Below are 21493 nucleotides of genomic sequence, written 5' to 3' on the forward strand. Positions count from 1 at the left end.
CTCGTTCCCATAGTGTTATGCTAAAAGCAACGTCGAAGTTCCCTTTGAAAGGGAACGTCTGAGTTACGCATGTAACCCTGTTCCCTGAGAAGAGAACGAGATGTTGTGTAGCTTTGTCATACCAAGGCAGGCCTGTGAATTGCGTCTTCGCTTCAGAGAATAGAGGCTGATGGCGCGGTTCACAGGTGCCATATTTATATCACGCGACGCGCTTAATTGCCACGTCAACTGATCATGGCAGGCCTATAAATAGGCATGATTTTACAAAAGCTTCAGATGCCGGTCGCGTGCAAGAGGCGCTCCCATAGTGTTATGCTAAACGCAACATCTCGTTCCCTTCTCAGGGAACAGGGTTACTTGCGTAACCCAGACGATTTCTATACATCTCCTAAAGTAAGTTTTGGTCTTTCCAGAAACAAAATAAGTCACATCATTTCATTGATGGAGGGGAATAAACCATAAAGCAAAAGGCCTTGGTTGGAATGGAGCACTCACATCTTGAGAAGAAATTGGGTTATTCTTGACAGATTTGGTGTGTGTGTGTGTGTCTGTATGTGTTGTGTTTAATTGAGGATGAGAGTGAAGGGTTAAGTAAACTGTAATGAAAGGTAATGAGCCAAGTGCGTCCTGTCTGGTACCCGTAGATGATGAGATGCTAATAGTCAGAAGATGATAGCTACAGAAGATACTGCCCTGAATTGCAACAATAGCTTATAAACTACACTCGGTGTGTGTGACACACTACAGGGGACATGTATCTCAGCTTCCTGCTTGCAGCAAATCTGCTGACATGACTAACAGCCTCTGTCTCTATTCCACTACCATCTGGCCTTCCACTGAGTTCATGTGGTTTACCCATATTACCACAGCCATAACTTTTCTCTGTTTGATAACATCATGACAATTAAAAGAGTTGAGAGTGGTGGGTGAGAGTGACAAGAGTGCTAAAGGTTTTGGATTGGTAAAGACTGATAAAAACTGAACCACCAGTGCACACCGTCATCAACATCTTTACAGACAATAAGATAGAGTATAGAGCTTTAACATATGGATATCGATTTTAATGTTTGATCTCTCTCTTCTCAGACTCTTCTGAGCTCTGCAGTGTCCAGTAAGGTGTTTGTTTACACTGTGTATTGTATATGTATGTGCTTGTGTGACCACTAAGCTCACTTTCAAATTGCTGTGACGGTAGTCAAGTCAAGTCAAATTTATTTATATAGCACATTTATACCAACAGGAGTGTTGACCAAAGTGCTGCACATCATGCATAATAAGAAATGTTGATTAAGAAACAGGACACTATGTTTTGTCTAACAATTGTAATGAAAAAGCGGTTAACAGGGGGTGGCTGGGTAACTGAATTGAAAGCAAAGATGCTAAGCTCAGCAAAGCTGTTACAGGAGGTGTGAACAGAGGAGACTGACTATAACTTAATTACAGAACTCCTGATCCAAACAATATTGTTTACAACAAAGGCTACAAAACTATGGAAGAGGCTAAAGAGATCATTAAATCGTGCTTGATAGGTAATATTGTAACTAAGTGTGTGGCTGTGTCCGAAATCACGTATTACACTATGCGAGTCAAAAATCCCATAATGCAACAGGACTGGAGCGGACGAGCTAAAATAATAATAATAATAATAATAATAATAATAAAAATGGCGGAAGACAGCGTTTTGGCTCTTTTTAAGTACTAAAACCTTGGTTAAACAAGACTTCTTTAACAATACTCAGATAAATTGTTAACTTGTTGAAGGTTTAAATAAGAAAACAGTTGTCACATCATTTGAAACCTTTTTGTGATCTCGTTCAAGCCTTAGCCGTCCAATCTAACGGTTTTATGAATTTACCTCAGCCTGTTAACACTGCCCACTGTAAATTGCGAACACTTTCCTGATGTGCATTTTACCGTTAGTGCGGTTACTTTAATCTGGTGATCCCTTTAAGATTTTTGTGTCTATGATGACATCAAAGGTCACATGACAATGCCACATGAATGTAAACAGATATGACATTGATATGTTTTAATCAAGTTTAATTGGCTGCTTTCCGCTTTCTGTGTAGAAAAAGCATAATGCATACACTGTAGGCATAACAACTTGCATGTCTAGCAACGTAATTTGGTTCATGCTCTCATGCGTGAGCACGCATTTCATGTCCTACAGCTTGACCTTTCTCTCATTTTGCTACACATCACTTTCTGGATGCTTTGTGCTCATTATAGTGCTGCATTGGTGCAACACTAGGTTTGCTGTCAGATTAAAGAATTATATTCACGATATTACCCATAAACCACCTCTCTGCATTGTCAATGCAAATATACAAATGTGTTTCAGTGCAGAAGGTCCTGTTTCAAATGGCAACATAAGCACTGTGGCCCTCCAAGTCAGCACTTTTGTGACATCAGGGAGATGTGCACTTCTGGTGTGTGAGCGATCAAGGTGTGGAGATGTAAAAGGAAGCATTTGGGACAGTCCTAAAGACATCATTTTTATTCCAGTTGGCAGTGATACTGGAGAGTCAGAAACTCAGTGTTATTACTCACTGAAATGGTTGTGCTGGTAATATGACGAATAGAGATAAAGGTTGCAAAGCAATAACCAATAAAACCTTAAGCTTTATTTTCCTATCTGAGACAAATGAAGTTCATAATCACCACCAACAAATTATATAAACAAATATATACATAAAAAATATATATAAACAAATATATAAGATCACACAGACAAATTAAAATGATTTCTTGTCAGGATTGCATGCAGTAAATGCATTTTAAATGATGTAATTAACCAATTTTGCACAGGATAAGCTGTTACTCTAATGCTGCTTGATGACAAGTTCAATTAATAACAAATGACTATATTTGAATCTATGCTTTGCTAGAGAAAGAGATGAGAAGGGGAGGTGACATGATGAAGAGATAGAGAGAGGAGCTGCTGTGAACTTTGGATCTGTGAGGAGCTGGATTAACAGTCTGTGTGTGTGTGTGTGTGTGTGTGTGTGTGTGTGTGTGTGTGTGTGTGTGTGTGTGTGTGTGTGTGTAGCTAGAGGAATATATTAGGAATCAGTAACACAGGCATATTCTATTTCTGGTAGCACAATCTGATGCCTTTATGTGCCCATGAAATATATGAAGCTACTGTGAATATACTGCTTGCTTTCCTGAGGTTGAGCTGCTGCACACAGACCCCACGCTCAGACATGCATCAGTCTCCACAATCTTAATGACACCATCAAGAACGTTACATAAGATGCATGCGCCCTCAGTTGGAAATTTAGTCACGTCTGAGCACAGCCAGAGTTAAACTGAATAATAAATCTGTAGTCTCTCACTGACATGCAGCCTCATCCACAAAATAATCTGTTTTTAACAGCTTAACTAAACACTGAAGAAAACACTGACATGAATGGCACGCGCATTCAGCGATTCCCTGCTAATCATCACCAACAGTAATACAGGTAAATAGAACTCATTAAATATGCAGTATACAGGGTTGTTTTGAAAGCTAATGGTTTATCATTCTAGATTTCCATTCCACTTAATGACATGTGTATTTGCAAGTGATTTCAATTATAAGCTGTGATGGCTTACCCAGAGGCCTGAAACATCTGAAAAGGAAAACACTTTCACATTCAGCCTTAAACTCTACAGGTCTCTAATGCATACAAAGGTAACACATAAAGCAAAGCTCACCTTCTCTGGCCATCTTGGAACATGCATGACCTCAGCCACATGCCTATCCTGTGTTCTAAGCCATCACAACATTCATGAGCAAACCCTCATGCATCTGCAAGCACTGTGAATAAAGGGGTGCAGGGAGTGCTTCCTTTCAGAAGTGCAGAAGGCCAACATAGATGTGCTACATTACATTTATTTGTATCTCCCATAAGAGAAGCTGAAAGGAATAGCCTAATGGAATGGGATATTTCATGGCAGAGGGAAGTAGCAGCCATCAGGTAAACTATACGCACATTGGAGAAGAGAAGGGATATAAGCAAGAGGAGAAAAATCAGGGTCAGAGACGGTCAGGGGATATCAAATAGAGAAATAGAGGATGTTGACGAATATAAAACGGTTCAATTGTAACATTACGCACAGGCTGTCTGCATGTACCCTCAAGTAAGATTGAATATTTTTGAAGATCTCATCAAATGGTCATAGTCGTGTAACCTTAAAAACCCTGTTTGTCATTGTAACCCCTCAAACTGCCAGAGGGTCGGTGGCTCTGAGCTCACAATCCTCGCTCACATACTTATATACTTAACGGATAGTTTTACAGTAGTTCCTAAACAATAATGACTTAATAATATAACTTCAAATATATAGATGCTTTATATACTTTAAGATAGACTGTAAATATGTATATCTTTTGGCAGCGTAAAATTTTGCAGTAATCCATTTTCCCTCAACAGACTGCTGCAAGTAGTAGTGCATTTTGGAAGATTCAGAATGTCAGATTTTACAGCAAGTAGCTGTAATTAGCTGAAAGCATGTGAAAGTGGCAGCTAATTATATATATATTTATATGCACACCTGGGAGATGTCAAATTCTTTCACAACAGGTTTAATTGTACTGTATATGACAGGATACAATACCAGGATTAGGCATTTTATTTGTATAACAAAACAAAATAAGATTTAAGCACCTGCAGACACCCTGAAGGCAGCTATAGCTTTATTTTATAATTGATAGCTGTCCAGAAAGGGGAGAGCAGGAGTGGCAGAAAGGGGAGAGCAGGTGTGGTAGGAAGGGGAGAGCAGGAGTGGTAGAAAGGGGAGAGCAGGAGTGGTAGAAAGGGGAGAGCAGGAGTGGTAGAAAGAGGAGAGCAGGAGTGGTAGGAAGGGGAGAGCAGGAGAGCAGCAGTGTTCTGTGACCCCCGTGATTCTCTCTGGCTTTTGTTTATTGCTGCATGCATTTCATGGAAACCACAAACCTAAGGCCTACATTTGCCTGAGGGAATGTGGCTTCAAGGGACATACGCGCATACACACATTAGACGCATACAACCTCCAGACAGTGCAGGCTTGAAGCCCTTGCTACACAAAAGCATACATACGCAACACAGAGGGGTTTTTTAAATATCCATGGATGAGTTACAAACAAACCTTCAGGCTCTGCGTTCTCTTTGAGGACAGCTTGCTTCAGCGGGCAGCAGAAGATTTCATGACACTTAGCACGAAAGGGGGAGCCTTTACTCCTTATATCCGCTGAATGGATGGAATCCTGCCGCAACATAATGTACTCCTGGGTACCTGGGGCAGCGTCATCCTGGACTGCGGCCGGGCCGCAACAAAATGAACGCAGGGTTAGAGAAGGGGAGAGAAAAGCGCTCAAAGCAACAAAACCAATCTCATCACAACAAACAAAACAAACAGAAAAAAGGATGAGAAAGAAGCAAACCAGGTAAACACAGTATCATAAGCAACAACAGTAAATACTGTACAGCAAAACACACTGTAACTGTAGAGAGAGAGAGAGAGAGAGAGAGAGAGAGAGAGAGAGAGAGCAAGAAACAGAGAAAGATAGAGAAAAAAATAAAAAGAGAAATGAAGAAAGAGGGAGAGAATATTAATGTTAATACACAGTAAATCACAAATGAATGAACCCAAAATGAGAGCAGTTAGGCAATGCAGGAAAGGACGGAAGGGGAGAAAACTGAGCTCAGTATAAGGACTTCTTCCATCATCGAGCCCCATATTACTGAGCATCATCCTATGGGTAACGAGCATGGCTATGAGCATGGCAGTGCAGAGATGTACACTAACCCCCCACCTTCACTTGTTCAGAGAAGTCTGTACATTCATCACCTTGCAGAGGGAAAATAAAGGCAAATGCAGGCCATGCATCAGCTATACAATCAAATCGAGTTGCATATAATACTTCAGGGGCACCTCGCATGCACATTCTATAGAGAGCAATTAATTGTTGCATGATGCAGAGTTTTTCATGCACAAACAGACAGCTGTCATTGCCATAATGGATTCATGCAAGGCATTCACTTCTTAAGCTTCTTTAGGTTTGTGAGTTTAAACAATTTTCAGTTTATTGTCCCTAATCTTGTGTTAATAATTGGTAATTATTCAAAGTTCTCTATTGTCTTGTTCATTTAATTCTTAAGGAGCTGAATGACTCAAGTTGTGTTTTGGAAAAACATCAACGCAAAGAAAAAAGTTACATTGACTTTTGAACTTTAATAGACGTTCAAAGCAGATCACTTTATTATTTGAGGTACTTAAGAGGATGGTATCACAGAACTATATAGGTGGTACCTTGCCCTTTTCTCTGAGATTATATGTATTAATTCCTACCTCTACACAGACATTCACTATTGCTGCCTGACAGGATCAGTGATTCGTTCCACAAATTTTACTCAATGTTTGAAAGGTCACATCACATGACTGACACTGGTGGAAAACGAAGTCTACATATGCCCCGCCCCAACACTTAAGATATTACATGCGATTTATGATAATTGAGATATTATATCTTTTTACACATCATTGGTAAGTATCTCAACAAGCACAATACTCACCGCTTCATCTACTATGGTATGAACAGTACCTCTAACTGAACCATAACAAAAAGGATAAAGACTGACCCCTACTGTTCAGTTCATCCCACCAGGGCAACTGGGTTTACTTTAAATCCATGTTCTCACACATAACATGCAGCTTATCTCATATTCAGGCATAAAGCACACATATCTGCAGTAGTGATGCCAGCTCCTGCAACATTCAGCCCAGTTTTCATGAAGGTGCAGAAATAGCTGCACTGTAAACCATCTTTCTGCATTTGGTGGCATTTTATAACACTCCATTCTCTATCCATGGAAAATGCAAGACTTTTCTCGGAATCCTCCTAAATGCGCAATTCCAGCCACGGTTATTAATGACCGTGTTAACTGCAGGCTCAACAACGGCAATAAAAATGATATGCAGCCAGACAGGTTCTTTATGGCCTGGCAGTGAGATGGAGAGTAGAAGACTGTGTCAGGACTGTAGAGAATATGGTTAAGCCATTGGGGAATCTGATGGATAGATAGTTCAAGGGAGGTCTGTACTCTTCCATCAGCCATTTCTCCTAAAGTCAGCTGTCAGCCTATAGCCTGCCTGATCAGCCTTGATCTAGTTTCTGGCCCTGCTACATCAGTCAAGTGTGGACAGATGGCCTTGCCCTTGTGGCGAAAGCCTCTTGATACCATTACTAATGAAGATTTTGGAAAGGTTGAAATAGTGGACAGACAAAACCAATGTTCACTGCCCCAAACAAAATCACAACAATCCTACAGAGTACTTAATAAGAATAGATGATGGTGTAATTCGATATTCAGTGTGATACATGATCTATAAAGTGTCAAAGATCACAACAGGCAATTTGTTTTTGCTTCAAATGGCAAGCTTCATAGATTTAATGACACCCATGTTAAACCTCAGATAATAATTGGGTATTACTCATTCATGCAAACGGTCTTGCAGGAGATAGAATTTAGTGGTATGTTAGTTCCGTCCGCCCAGCGGGGCGCATTGGGCAACAAGCATTCGCCAGCGGGCTCGGTCGGCAGCGTCGATTTCCACATCTTCCCACTTGACATCGAGCGCTCGTAGATCTTCCATAAATGTTCGTCGCCATGTATTATGCGGCCGCCCTACTCTTCTCTTCCCACGTGGCGGCGTCCAGCGCAGCGCGATCTTTGCGTGGCGGTGGTCAGACATCCGTAGAATGTGTCCTGCAAAGCGCATTCTTCGCTCTACGACCATTTCTGCCAGGCTGCGGGAGTTTGTTCTTCTTAGAATTTCTTCATTTGAAATACGATCACGGTATGATACACCGAGTATTCTTCTCAGGCATCGTTGCTGAAACACATTCAGCTTGTGGATGACTGCCCTCGAGCTCTTCCAAGTTTCAGATGCATAGATGGCGGTTGGGATGATGATGCTATTAAACAGGCGAAGTTTGCTGTTGGTGTGAATAGTTCGCCTAGCCCAAATCGGCTGTAGCTGTTGGAAGACTGCAAATGCTCTGCCGATTCTGCGATTAACATCCGCGTTAGTCCCACCATCCGCAGCCACAATGCTGCCAAGGTAGGTGAACTGTTTGACTTCTTCGATCAGCTGGTTGCTCACCGTGATCCGCACCGGCGTCATCCGGCCGACCGCCATGATATTGGTCTTGTCAATGCTGATCCGTAACCCAACTTTGGCTGCTTCGTGCTCCAGGCTAGTAGTCATCTCCTGTAAGACTTTCCCATTCTGCGCCAATAGCACAATATCGTCGGCGAATTCCAGATCGGTCAGGCGTCCCTGGCCTGTCCACGGAATTCCAGACGCTGGCTGTGTTAGTGCTCGTCGCATGACGAAGTCCATCATCATGAGGAAAAAGAATGGTGAAAGAATGCAGCCCTGTCTGACTCCGGTCTCGATGGTGAAAAAGGCAGTATGACCTGTGTCCGTCCGGATGCAACAGCTAGAATCCTGATATAAGTTCTGGAAAATGGCGATAAACCGCTGTGGAATTCCATATAGCCGTGCGATGTTCCAAAGCGATTTCCGGTGGACGCTGTCAAACGCCTTCTTAAAGTCTATAAAGTTGACCAAGAGCGGTTTCTGATATTCGGAGCTTTGTTCAATGATGTTTCGAAGAGCAAAGATTTGTTCAGTGCACGACCGACCGCTTCTAAACCCGGCCTGTTCGTCCCGTAGAGCCTGATCGACTGCTCGCAGTATCCGTCCTGCTCTTCTTTGCTAACTAGCATCCTGCCGGTTGTATCCCTTATCGGCCCAGTGGAGCCACTTCGGACCCGAGTGAGGTCTCTGACCACACCATTTTTACCTTTATATCCTTATCTGTAAATGTCAGAAATTCATGCCAGTATTTCATTTTACATAAAGGCTCGTCCTGACAGCGAGTGAGACTCCATTAAACTTCATTGAATAAGTGCGAGTCCACGCATGCGCGTCAAATAGCGTGCAATATAAAGGAAGTGCAATAACTCTGACTAAAATATTCATTTTGATGAAATATGTAGTTTTGATGCTATTTAGAAACAAAAGTAATTGTGTTTATGAGAGCAGTAACTATAATGGAGTTATAACATGTAATTGTATATAAATGTAAGAAGTGTCATATTTACAGAATAAAGTAACATGTTATTGTGTTCAGATGAGTGAATGTGTGTGTTACTGCAGAACATTCAACCTCTTACCAGTTAACACTTAGATTGTACTTCTGGTTTTAGCATTTTTAGTATAGTGATGTAACTTCTGCTTTAAAACTTGTGAACAATCAGGTTTTTTTTTTGTTTTCAAAATGTAATGTTAATGTTTTTTAAAAATCCGTTGCACAATGTATAGCATAGCCCACATAGATACATTTAATACCTTTTTCACAGCCTTCAGTTTGCACAATATTTGTAGGACAACATTGGGCAGTATGTTAAATAACTGGGTTTTTTTCACCAATTTTTTTTTTTTTAAATAAACCTTTTAACCCAACTAATCAATTAATCGAAGAAATAATCGACAGATTAATCGATTATCAAAATAATCATTAGTTGCAGCCCTAGACTCAGTTAAAAAAGTAGGACATAAAAAGCATCAAAACACGTATGGGCCTTCGAGGTGCTAGTTGACTCAGTTCCCAGTGCAGTTGCAGCATTAGAGAGGAGCATGTGGGTGACGCAAAAAAGAGCTTTCAAGAACTATCAAAGTCCTCTTCTTCCCTACACTAGGAATCCTCTGCTTACACAGGTTCTCTTGCCTACACACCAAGGAACTGAGTGACGACAGCACATGTGCAAATCCACTCCAGATTCAGATAAAACAAAAACATTAGGTCATGCTAATGAGCTGTCTGATCTGTTGGATGAGCTCACTGCAAATCTGCTGCACTGACAATCTGTTGGCACTTTATCAAAACAAACTAAGCATTCTTATGATGAGCTGGAACATTTTGTAGTGGAAATATAGACTTTAGAAATTTACATGTCACCATGGCAACTTGTTCATTTTGTACGGTTGTCTATGTACACCATTATTGCAAAAGTGAAGGCGATACTTCACGTGACACCTCATGCTGAACAAACATGTCATCCTAGCATACACTCTTCTCTCTCCTACTCCTACCGCATCAACTCCTCCAGCTTCACTTCCAAACCTCAGCCTTCACATTCACACTGTTCACTCAGTCAATTTCCTGAAATAAAAAAAGCTCCCTTAGGAATTAATGTACAACCCCAATTAGCAAAACATTGGGACAGTATGGAAAATGCTAATAAAAAAAGAGGAGTGATTTTATAAATGTACTTTGACTTTCATTTAAACAAAAATGTATAAAGACAAGGTATTTGATGTTTTACCTATTTAACTGCATAGTTTTTTGAAGGTAAATGTTTATTTTGAAATTGATGAATGTTCCAAAAAAAATTGGGACGGGGCAATTTAGGACTAATAGTGATGTGACAAGTTGAAATAAGAAGGTGATGTGAAACAGGTGAGGTAATCATCTAATCATAGTATATAAGGAGCCTTCAGAAAAGGTCTAGTCCTTCAAGAGCAAGGATGGGTCATGGCTCTCCAATCTGCCAACAGATGAGTCAGCAAATATCCAACACTTTGAGAACAACATTCCCCAAAGACAAATCGTAGGATTTGGGGCATTTTACCTTTTACAGTGCACAATATAATTAAAAGATTCAAGGAACCCGGTCAAATTTCGGTGTGTAAAGGGCAAGGCAGAAAACCACTTCTGAATGCGCATGATCTACGATCCCTCAGATGTGACTGTATTAAAAACCATCATGAGTCTGTAATGGATATCCTGGGAATACTTTGGCAAACCTTTGTCTGTCATCACCATTTGCCGCTGCATCCACAGAAAGCGCCGCCGACTTCTCTGGGCTCGGTCTCATCGGAGATGGACAGTAGCACACTGGAATCATGTTTTGTGGTCCAATAAGTCAACATTTCAAATAGTTTTTTGTGTTCTTCAGGTCAAAGAGGAAAAGGACCATCCAAGCTGTTATCATCATCAGGTCTAAAAGCCAGCATCTGTCATGGTATGGGGTTGTGTCAGTGCCCATGGAATGGGTAACTTTTATATCTGTGAGGGCAACATTTATGCAGAAAGATATGTACACAATCTGGAGCAACATATGCTGCCTTCCAGAGCAGGCCAATGCCAAACCACATTCCCCCTGGATTACAAGCGCATGTGTGTGTAAGCAGATAGTGCGGGTGCTAGCATGGCACCGATTGAGAATGTGTGGTGCATTATGAAGCGCAAAATAAGGTAATAAAGGCCCTTTTTCGGAATTGAGGTTGCACAATGCTTATTCATACATTTTAGCATTTCCATTAAATTATTGGCAAATTAAGTTGCCTTAGTTTAACTTAGGCCTACTTAAAATTTACAGTGCACAGTAAAACTGTACTTTACTGCAAAATGCTATAACTTCACACTACAGGAAACTATTTAACATGAGCACCAATGCAATTGTTATGGCAAATGTGTGGTATCCTAAAAGAAATCATTTACAATCAATTACATTTTATAGTATTATATTGTCATATTGAGTAACCATAAAATTACTATAAATCAATACAGCTTTTACTGTATGTAAACAATAAAATCCATCCACCCATCCATTTTCTGTACCGCTTATCCTACACAGGGCTGTGGGGAGCACGAGTCTATCCCAGGGGACTTGCAGCTCAAGGCGGGGGAAATCCTGTATGGGGTGCCACACATTCATCATACACACATTCACACATTACAGACAATTTAGAGACTACAATGCATGTCTTTGGATATTGTAGTCTGAGACCAGTCAGACAGACTACAATGCATGTCTTTGGACTGGGGGAGGAAATCGGAGCACCTGGAGGAAATCCCTGAAGCACTCCATGTGCACAGGGTGGAGGCGGGAATTCAACCAACAACTCTGGAGGTGCGAGGCAAACATGCTAACCACTAAGCCCCAAAAATTCATTACAAAAATATATAATATTAAATACACCAATAGAAACACAGACCAGTATTTAAATAATTAAACTCACCATCTTCAATAATTTAATTTAATTAAACTAGCATTAGCATATCTTACATAACAAATAGACATTAAACTAGTTAATATTAGACTAAATTTAGCTTTTGAGTAACAATATAACATTGTAAATAAATAAATAAATAAATAAATAAATCACCACAAACAAGACCAACGCAATCCCACAGTATTTTCTATAAACAACTAAATACCTGCTAATATATAATAATGTTACTGTAATCTATTCTACATTCGTAAGAAGGGAAGTTATTGTAAAATCGTGCTATAAAAATAGTTTACAATGTAGGAGCAGTGAAGGAGAGACATGCAAACTGGGGAAGAGGCAACAAAAGGTTTCACCAAGTGAGAAGTAGAAAGTTGTTCAGTGTGAAAAAGGCAATTACAACTCTCAGCTGTGCTTAACCAGCTAACACTACGGAGAGCACATCGATGACCCATTACATTGAGAATGCAGCACAGAACAAAAGCAATTAGCACTCTGCTGACTCGCTGCAGGCTCTTCAGAAGTAGTATCAAGCTCACCATATGCTCACTTGAACAAGTGAATAACATATTTTCCAACTTCAGTGAAGTGTTGAATGGTACAAAGGATAAGATGGGCAATGCAAAGTCAGAAAATCAGTGTTCTTGTAATAATGAATAAGAATACATTTAATTATAACACTAAATAAAAAAGTTTTTAGGTGTAAATACTTATACTTATGAGAACCTGCCTTAAGATACAATGATTAAAAAAAAACATGCTAATACATGATTAGCATTAGCAAAGGTCCTGATAGGCGTCAATGGATTACCTTATACTAATTTATCACCCTGAAAGTTTCATATCGCCTACAGCGTTGCTCCTTTGAGACTCACCTGCTTGTGTGTGTGTGTGTGTGTGTGTGTGTGTGTGTGTGTGTGTGTGTGTGTGTGTGTGTGTGTGTGTGTGTGTGAGTGATGAACCAAAAAGAAATAAATCAGAGCACCAATTCTCTCTCTCTCTCGTCTTATGAGGTCAAATGATGATCACAGAAGCACAATATGAATCAGGCAATAAAACTGTGTTTATTAGATGTCATTTTTTTCCGAAAATGTTTAGCTTGCTGTGTGTGTTCAGCATGAATTGAACACACCAAAACTCTGCTCTAAATTCGGTCTGTACTTGGTGTAAAATACATTGCTTCAGAAAAAAAAAAATTCTTGTATTGTTCTCAAAAGTTACATGTCATTGGTTACAAAAAGTTACATTTTCAGGTTACATTATTAAAAAGGCCAATAAAACATGTCTGCAAGCAGAACAAACAAGCTGAATCATTCATTAAATCCACATGGAATATTGTGCTGGCACATCCAATCTAATGTACCAAAATAATTGAATATAATGTTTCCCTTATACATTTACTACTGGTGATATTTCAGGCTGAGGTAAATTATATCACAACCCACTGTGTACTGCAAATTTGTGTGCTGATGGATATAAATGAGTTGCTCCACCACCAGTGCCAGAGGATTGTGGAGGAGTAGCATTTAGAGCTGAGAGTCACTGCTGAGACCCCAGGGACTGGCAACCTCCCAGCCCTTTCTCCACCACTCACCAATGCAGTGTAAGACAAGCTACTTTAAAATATACTTAGCTAAGCTCACAGATGGAAACTAGGGGAGTTGGAAAGGTGATAAACATCCAGCTGACCTAGATGTGGATGAGCTGGGAATGGTGCTTGTTTATTTACAAGTATTACCAAGAGCACAAAAATATTCATGGTCCAGTTAAGTTGACAACTGACAAATGCTACATTTAAAAAAAAAAAGTCTTCATTCATTCATTCATTCATTCATTCATATTCAGTAACCTCTTTAACCTGGTCAGGGTCTCAGTGAATCCTAAGTGCAGGATAGAACCAGTGGCTCTGGAACTGCGACAAGTCATTGTTACTCTCTGTGCCACTTTGCAGTCCCTTAACAATATACTATCTTATCTTAAGAAAATAGAAGAAGTATATATTATGTATTATTTATTGCCATTATAAGCTACCTAATGTTAAAAGGTAGCAACGTATACATATATACATATACATATACACACACACACATATATATATATATATATATATATATATATATATATATATATATATATATATATATATATATATATATACATACATAAATGCATTATCTAATTGCACATGATTCCTGCTGCAAGAAGCATGCCACAAAGAAAAAAAACAAAAACAAATGACAAACAGCAGCATGGATCCATCCAACCATCCAATATGTGAGATCATGGGGGAGAAGACTCTTATGCATGCGAAGATAAATGGTCTGAAGGCAGTGCTGTTGGCTTTGAATAGTACAGTTTTTAATCTAACGGAGTTATTCTGCCTGTCAAGTGTCAAAACTCAACACAGCTGATCAAGAAAGGGGATAGAAGTGTCAAAAGCTAAGCATATGAAAAGATGGAACAGTGTAAAACAATACAAATCACTGAAAGAGCTCCTTTTGTGTATGTTCTTTTCTGTGTAGACATGATGGCTAGCCTCCTCCAGACCACCCTTCACATGATGCATTAATGAAACTTCTATGAATCCCACGCCATGCCTTCTTTATGGACAGCATGAAAAGCTGGCACGGAAATGTCCAACAGCCTACATAACTACATTTTACTTTATTGTCTTAAATAAGGACTCAAATTTAATGGCTGCTTCATACCAGCTAATTGGAGTAAAAGCCATATTCTTCTCACAGAGCTGATTTAGGTTTACGGATTACTGTCTGGGACAGTATTTACTGTTTAATCAACAGACGATAAAAGCTAATGGGATTCTGTACAGTTACAGCCTGATTAATGCATTTGTGACCTGACATGTGAACAAATCAAATGTTGGCCTGAAATGTGTGCTGGAGAGAGACAGAAGCTGAGCTTTCACCCATATTTTGTTATTAAGTGGATTTTACAATATTGGATCAAATTAGATTCATAGTAAAGTTTTTCTGGTGAGAAATATATTCCTAATACATCACCATGTGATGAGGGACAGTGCTTCATAAGTCATTCTTAGATTTTTAATAAATCAATCGATTATGCAGAGCTTAAAAAAAAAGTAACACCAACACTGACTTGATAGATAGCTGACTTGATGGTTAGCATTTTTTTCTTCCAGTCTAGATACATATTCTCTCAGTCTCTTTCTTATGCTGTTTGTGTGCTCCTATAATACAGTATGGAAGCTCAGCCTTTTGAATGGGCAGGAGGACTACGAATGAGCGATCTTTTATATAGAGTGCTCACCAATAGCACATCAGCTCTCAATAACTCACCCCCAGATGCCCTGCTTTTCAGCATAACTTTATCCTATTCATAGAATAGAATAATAAAAGAACACCTTCTGAAACCACCCATCAATTGACTCCAAGTCTAACCATCAGCTCACAAATCAAATAGACTTTGCAATAGCCCTTCACTCAATATTTTTTACAGCATGCTAGCTATAGCTACTTACAATAAGAACTAGTGGTTATTTATATTTAAAATAAATAATAAATAAAATGGATCAATACATAATTGTTAAAAAATCTCTAAAACCAAATGAACATGAGCAAAGCAGTGTAGAAGCAGAGGATAATAAAGACCCAGATCACAAGACAACTGCAAATCAAACAGCTAGTAGTGTACCAGTTGCACAAGAGGTACACACAGTTTCATGGTAAGTGGACTGGTTAATTTGTATCTATTCTGTGTTTAATATGCAAGAACGGGGATTTAGTGGGTTACGGGTTCAATCAATACAAATAACACCCATGCACTGAACCATGCACAAGAAATTCAAAGGAAAACTAAAATGGTCCAGCCATTTTGGTCCAGCCTTTGCTTTATGAGCAACAAGCCAAGTATTTAATTAAGTAAACCTTATATAAGGTGCAAGGCTTAAGTGACATACTATATGGTTTCAAATCAGATTTGTGCTTTTTTTTTTTTATGCGAGGCCCTACATATCCAATATACTGTATGTCCATACAACAATAAGTGACAACACGTACCGGTCATTTCAGACCATAGATCTGGTCACATTAATGACAATACATGCATCACATATATCTGATTACAAATGTAATCAGATTTAAGTCTGAAAATGGCTTGATTGCTTTATAAGGAGTTGAACAGACTACACTGATAGTGAAGTGGTAGATTTGTCTTCATTGTGTTTCATCCTTGAGGTTAACAAAAGTATAGACATGAGTAATGCTGCGTAGCTGTCTTTTGGCAAGGTTTGTGGTTTGTAAAAAAAAAAAAAAAAAAAATTGTCTTTAGAGATAAGCTGCCAGAGAACATGCGGCATGCTCTACAAGTCTTCCAAAAAAACAGCACTATACTTTACAGGTACACTATCAGTCAAAAGTTTAGACACACTCAATCTTTATTTTTGACACCCCCCACACACTTTAGAAGAATAATAAAGTAATCAAAACTCTGGAGTAACACAAATGGAACTATGGGAGTTATGTTGTGATAAAAAATCAAAAATAAATCAAAATAATTTTATATTTTAGCATCTTCAAAGCAGACCCCCTTTTTGCCTAGAATTTCCAGAAAAGTATACTTGGTATTTTCTCAACCGATTTCAGACCCCCTTTTTGCCTAGAATTTCCAGAAAAGTATTCTTGATATTTTCTCAACTGATTTCTTTAGGAATCCCCCGAGATGCTATTTAAACAGTATTAAAGGGAGTTCCCACCTACACTGGACACTTATTGGCTGCTTTTTCAGAATATTTTGCTCCGAGTCATCTGTTTAAAAAAAATATTTTTTTGTAAATAAATTGTTAGTTTTCTAATGAAAGAAATGAATATGCTGGCACAATTGTATTTGTGTCTACAACACCGATTTCAAACATTTAATCATACAACTTCAGATCAAAAGATTTTTAAGATCATGAGAAACATTTCAGTCAAGTGTCTCCAAACTTTTGACCAGTAGTGTATATAGCTGACAAAGAGCAATTACACTCCCAATCCTAAACACTAACACAAATAATCCAGCAATACTGTAGCACATAACAGATTTGTTGAAATGTTTGAAGAACTGGGGAGAGAGTTTCAATCCAGTTTCAATGATGTTTGAACATATTTCCTTTCATGTAACTGTATCCACCCTGACTGCCGCTATCTTACAGCTCCTGACATCTAATTGCACTGGACTTGAAAGTAAAAGGTGAACTGGAAGCAAACGACATCTTAAATCCAAAACTCACGAGGTGCTGGCCACCTTTTCAGTTTGATGTCTGAATCAGAATTTGTGCCAAAAGTGATGTTCTTTTTCTGAGCACATAGTAGCATAGCTGTAATTTAAACATTATGAAAAGGAAATAGACACATACTGACAAACAGCTGAAGATCTGAAGTGTCTCATAAGGATTGCAACATCCATCCATTTTCCATACCGTTTAATCTACACAGGGGCACGGGGGAGCCTAGAGCCTATCCCAGGGAACTTGGGGGACATCCTGGATGGGGTGCCTACCCATCGCAGGGAATAATCGCACACACATTCACAAACTACAGACAATTTGGAGATGCCAATCAGTCTACAACATGTCTTTGGACTGGGGGAGGAAACCAGAGTACCCTGGGAAAACCGCTGAAGCGCAGGGAGAACATGCAAACTCTACTAATCCACTGTGCCCCCAGGATTGAAACAATAAACTAGAAATATAAAATGAGGGCAGTCAAGACAAGTCCCTCACTATTTAGGTACATTTTAGGTTGCATAAGAGTGTGTTATATATAGCCATGAATACACTAAACAAATTACACAAATCAATGTGTTGTTATTGGTCTTACAACAATTTTCATTCATACACCTTCAGTAACCGCTTTAACCTGCCCAGGATCATGGTGACTACTGGATGCGAAGCAGATATTGACTCTGCATGGGACGCCAGTCCATTGAAAGGCACCATGCACGCACACACACACACACACACACACACACACACACACACACACATTTTCACAGTCACTCTAAATCTACGGGCTATTACGTGTAACCAACCCACCAATTTCATGTTTTTGGGAGGTGGGAGGAAACTGGAGACACCAAAGGAAACTCATGTAGACACAGGAGAAATGTGAAACTCAGCACAGACCGTAGCCTGAACCCAGGACCGAGGAGCTGTGTGGCGACACTACCTGCTGTGCCACCATAGCACCATTAAAGTAATGTATGAATTAAAAAGCACCTCTGGTGCTGCAATGAACATGATACGCATAAGACCTAGAATTGAGCATGATTCAAAATACAAGTTCAGTTCTGAATTTGCCTTCTCTTGCCATTGGCACATAATTGCTTGCTGAGAAAGGCAGCTTAGAACAGCATAAATGCACTGTCCATCCCATCTGGTTTGTACTGAATATTGCTGGTTTAGCTTTCTAACAATCCACATACTGTAGATCCATGATGTATAATGCACAGTTGGGTTCAGTCATAATTTGATGTTAAACACTAATCAATGCCTTCCCTCCCTGGAGCTCCACTGACCTTTAATATGCACCTCCAAACAACTTTAAATCTATTGCTGAGACAAACCATACCCTGAATATACAGACCTGAATCCAAATCCCATAAAGCCAACGGTAATCACTCTGGTGCACTGTTCCAGCAAAGCTTATATATTCCTGTTTCTGCATGCATTTTATTTAAAGCTGACTCACTCTGATGAGATTTAGCAGTTGAGTCTGATTGGCAGGTGGTTGGAAGAGATGGACTGACCTCAAACCCCAACATGATTTGACTCCAGGACTTTTCCTGAAGATGTAATGAGTTGGAAACATTCCAGTGCTTTCTGAGCTTAGAAGTCCTCCTGTGATAAACAATTAACAGCCTTTCTCTGATAAGTGGCTAAAAGGCTTATTTCTACTCACAACACATATCTAAAATGAGGCCAAAGAGATTATTACTTTGGTTTTGCTTTGTTACAGATGGCATCATTCTCACACATGGTCTGTGATATTTTTGGGAGTACAAACTACGCAGTAGATGGAGGTGATATTTTTTTACATTTTCTTTTTTTGTGCCTGCTGTCTGTGATTTTTCCATTTAAAGTCAACAATATACCAAGAAAACTCTTTGCCTGAAAGCTGGTAGCACATAAGGCTTATTTCACACCTGTTTTATTATGCAGAAACTAACACAGTGTAAAGCAAAGGTGTTACTTTAGCTCACAACATATGAACGCAGCAAATGTCAAGACATATCAATGAACCAAATGTCAAAAACACTTTGTATTGGTTTTGACGAATGAACTGAATTTACTACCACTGAAATAATAATAGTTGAATGCTATGTCCACATCTAAGAGTGTGTAATTGATTTCTCTTTCGATATCTCCTGACACCATAGAACATTCCATAACATCCCTAAATGAGCAAAGATTAAGTCTACTGAGGCGAGAAACACCACAACACTAGACAAAAACTATTCTTTAACAGATTAATTACAAAAATGGATGCTCAGGGGTGATGGGTAGTGATGTCGCTCTGTTGTATGGTCCCACACACACAATCGTTAAGGAATCCCCCATAGGGACAAACCTAAGGCTCCTTAAATTTAAGTTTAGAACCCTTAAAGTGTACACATACATTAAACCGTTTCCTTTGAACCACAAAAAGCAGATGTTGGGATCACTTTGCAATAAGCCAGCAAAGTGATTATGGCCTAAATTCTTGTCTGAGTGTCCAGGTAGAAACCGTCCATGGCTGTGTGATAGCTCAACCTATCCTTTGATAGTACGGAGGCAAATGTGGGTAGTTAAAGATAAGAGGCAAGTTCATATTTACATTGTAAGGCATACAGGGAAATGAAATGTGCACTCCAACCTCATCAACCTTTCACCCTCAGCCCACGTTTTCTGTTCTGTAGTGAAAATAAAAATCCCAGACAGCATCAACATAGCTGTCCCAGAGCACTGAATTCTGTTATAGGCTGCAGGCTGAGGAGCACAAACAGAGCAGAGATGAGCTTCCTCAGATGCCTTCATGTTGTCACATAACTGTTATGAGACTGCTGCCTGAAGAGCAAATATACATTCCCAAACAGACACACACAGTGGGGGTCTGACAACAGGCCAAGTCACCTTCATTAAACAAGAATCCATAACCACAGGGGATTCAGCTTCATAAGCACCCACACTTGTGTCGCTCAGCAAAGTCTTCACTATTAATATAGAATTTCCTCATCACACTGATGCTATAGTTCTTGTTTGAGGGAGCATGCAGCAGCATCACATTTTTCATATTTTGTGAATGACCCAAAAGGGATAAAACAACAGCATGCTTAGGTGAGCCCAAGACTTGGACAACTGCCTAGAATGTTTTTTATATACAGCTCTCAGATACAGATATGTAAGATCTGTTAGCTAGAGGCTCATAATTGCAGGTTTGCTTTGACAAAGAAAAAGAAGTAAATAAAAATAGATTGACAGCACAATTCGACATGCCACTTGCTCACATGTAGGTAATATGGAAGACACTAGGTTTGTTTATTATTATTATTATTATTATTATTATTATTATTATTATTATTAGCCTTTGGTACCAAAACTCATTGCTTTTTGGATGCATAACTTGTCATGATGCAGGAATACACAGCTATTCTTGTATAAGAAGATATTTAGCCATGCAGGCCACCACGAGACATGCATTTTATTTATTTATTTTTTACATTATTCTCAGTGCAAGCACTCATACCACAAAAGTGAGCTAATTACAGTAACCTTGTTCCAGTCCTATGAAAAATTGTGTTTGTTGTGTTAGGCCTATACTCACTTATAATAGTGATAATTTTTTTTGCTGGGCTTCCCATTTTTCCTCAAGGAATTACATACTTTCAAATACTGCTGTCTGGGGTTTTTTTGTTGTTGTTCTTTAGCTCGACGCTACTCAATTGCTCAGGTGAAGCCTTTGATTTGAAACTGCTCACATATATAAATTCACAAAGTAAAATGTCAAATAATGTGTTAATGTGTCTTCAATATAGTACAGGGTGAATTGAATTTTCAAATGACTCATTTTTTGCATTTTCTATACTGTTTGTAAACTTTTTTGAAATTGGGGTTGTACAATTTGATTGCAGCTACTGAAGTCAATAAAATGTTACTTGCATTACAAATTTATTGTTAAGAAAACAATATTAAATTAAAATGTATTTTTAAAATAAATCACATTTTGCACAGCTGCCAGGGGCGTAACCTGGCCTGAGCTGTAGCCCTGAAGATTTTTTTTTAAGCCCTGAATAATTCTCCACTTGGAGCAGTTTGTCACTATGTAACTGAACGTCAGTAAAATAAGACGGCGGTGTTGTAATTTTATACCTTCAGTGAACGGAGGCGAGGCCAATCAGACAGGGTTTACAGGAAAATACTCGTGTCTTATTGGATGACAGCACTCAA

At 39.1% G+C, this 21493-nt stretch overlaps 1 protein-coding gene across 3 annotated transcripts in view; it reads right to left on the reverse strand.

Annotated features, from left to right (window-relative positions):
• fgf13a (fibroblast growth factor 13a) overlaps positions 1-21493 on the reverse strand; it is a 134811-nt gene that overhangs the window by 68843 nt on the left and 44475 nt on the right. For 2 of the 3 annotated variants that reach the window (XM_017473344.3, XM_017473343.3), the window contains exon 3: positions 5113-5280. The exons of the other annotated variant lie outside the window; for it this stretch is intronic. In XM_017473344.3, the coding sequence (XP_017328833.1) occupies positions 5113-5280 (168 nt within the window). The remainder of the gene's footprint in view (positions 1-5112; positions 5281-21493) is intronic. 3 annotated transcript variants of the gene reach the window in all.

The sequence above is a fragment of the Ictalurus punctatus genome, chromosome 8 (genome assembly GCF_001660625.3).
Source record: "Ictalurus punctatus breed USDA103 chromosome 8, Coco_2.0, whole genome shotgun sequence".
Classification (NCBI taxonomy): domain Eukaryota; kingdom Metazoa; phylum Chordata; class Actinopteri; order Siluriformes; family Ictaluridae; genus Ictalurus; species Ictalurus punctatus.